The 428-nt window shown below is 54.9% G+C and overlaps 1 protein-coding gene across 4 annotated transcripts in view; it reads right to left on the bottom strand.

Moving 5' to 3' along the window:
- The window catches only part of olfm2b (olfactomedin 2b), a 12825-nt gene that overhangs the window by 7866 nt on the left and 4531 nt on the right, over positions 1-428 (bottom strand). For 2 of the 4 annotated variants that reach the window (XM_016481470.1, XM_016481472.1), the window contains exons 3-4: positions 338-422; positions 76-231 (exon numbers count right to left, since the gene is read on the bottom strand). In XM_016481470.1, coding sequence (XP_016336956.1) covers positions 76-231; positions 338-422 — 241 coding nt within the window. The remainder of the gene's footprint in view (positions 1-75; positions 232-337; positions 423-428) is intronic. The other 2 variants (XM_016481473.1, XM_016481471.1) reach the window with 1 other exon arrangement.

Below are 428 nucleotides of genomic sequence, written 5' to 3' on the forward strand. Positions count from 1 at the left end.
ATGAGAGAGAGTGTGTGTGTGTGTGTTTGTGTGTGTGAGTGTGTGTGTGTGTGTGAGAGTGTGTGTGTGTGTTACCTGCAGGCTCTTGCTGGTCAGGCTGTGAGGCTCCTCGTGGACTGTGTTCAATATTCTCTCCAGCGTCTCCAGCAGTGTCTCAGAGTCTCTCAGCTGCTGCAGATCTTGAGTGGTCCGCTGGCTCAGGATCTCCATGTGCTGAGAGACGTTCAGCAGCTGTCACACACACACACACACACACACACACACACACACACAGATGATGATGATGATGGTGAGGTGTGTGAGTGTGTGTGGTGCTCTGAAGCTGCGTGACCCTCACCTGATCAGAGATCAGCTGCAGACGAGCGTGTCGAGGGTCTCCGCCGCAGACGCCGTGAGCCGGAGTCATGATGGAGCAGACGCACTTCCCA

The sequence above is a fragment of the Sinocyclocheilus anshuiensis genome, unplaced genomic scaffold, assembly GCF_001515605.1.
Source record: "Sinocyclocheilus anshuiensis isolate Anshui unplaced genomic scaffold, SAMN03320099.WGS_v1.1 scaffold565, whole genome shotgun sequence".
In the NCBI taxonomy this organism is placed as follows: Eukaryota; Metazoa; Chordata; class Actinopteri; order Cypriniformes; family Cyprinidae; genus Sinocyclocheilus; species Sinocyclocheilus anshuiensis.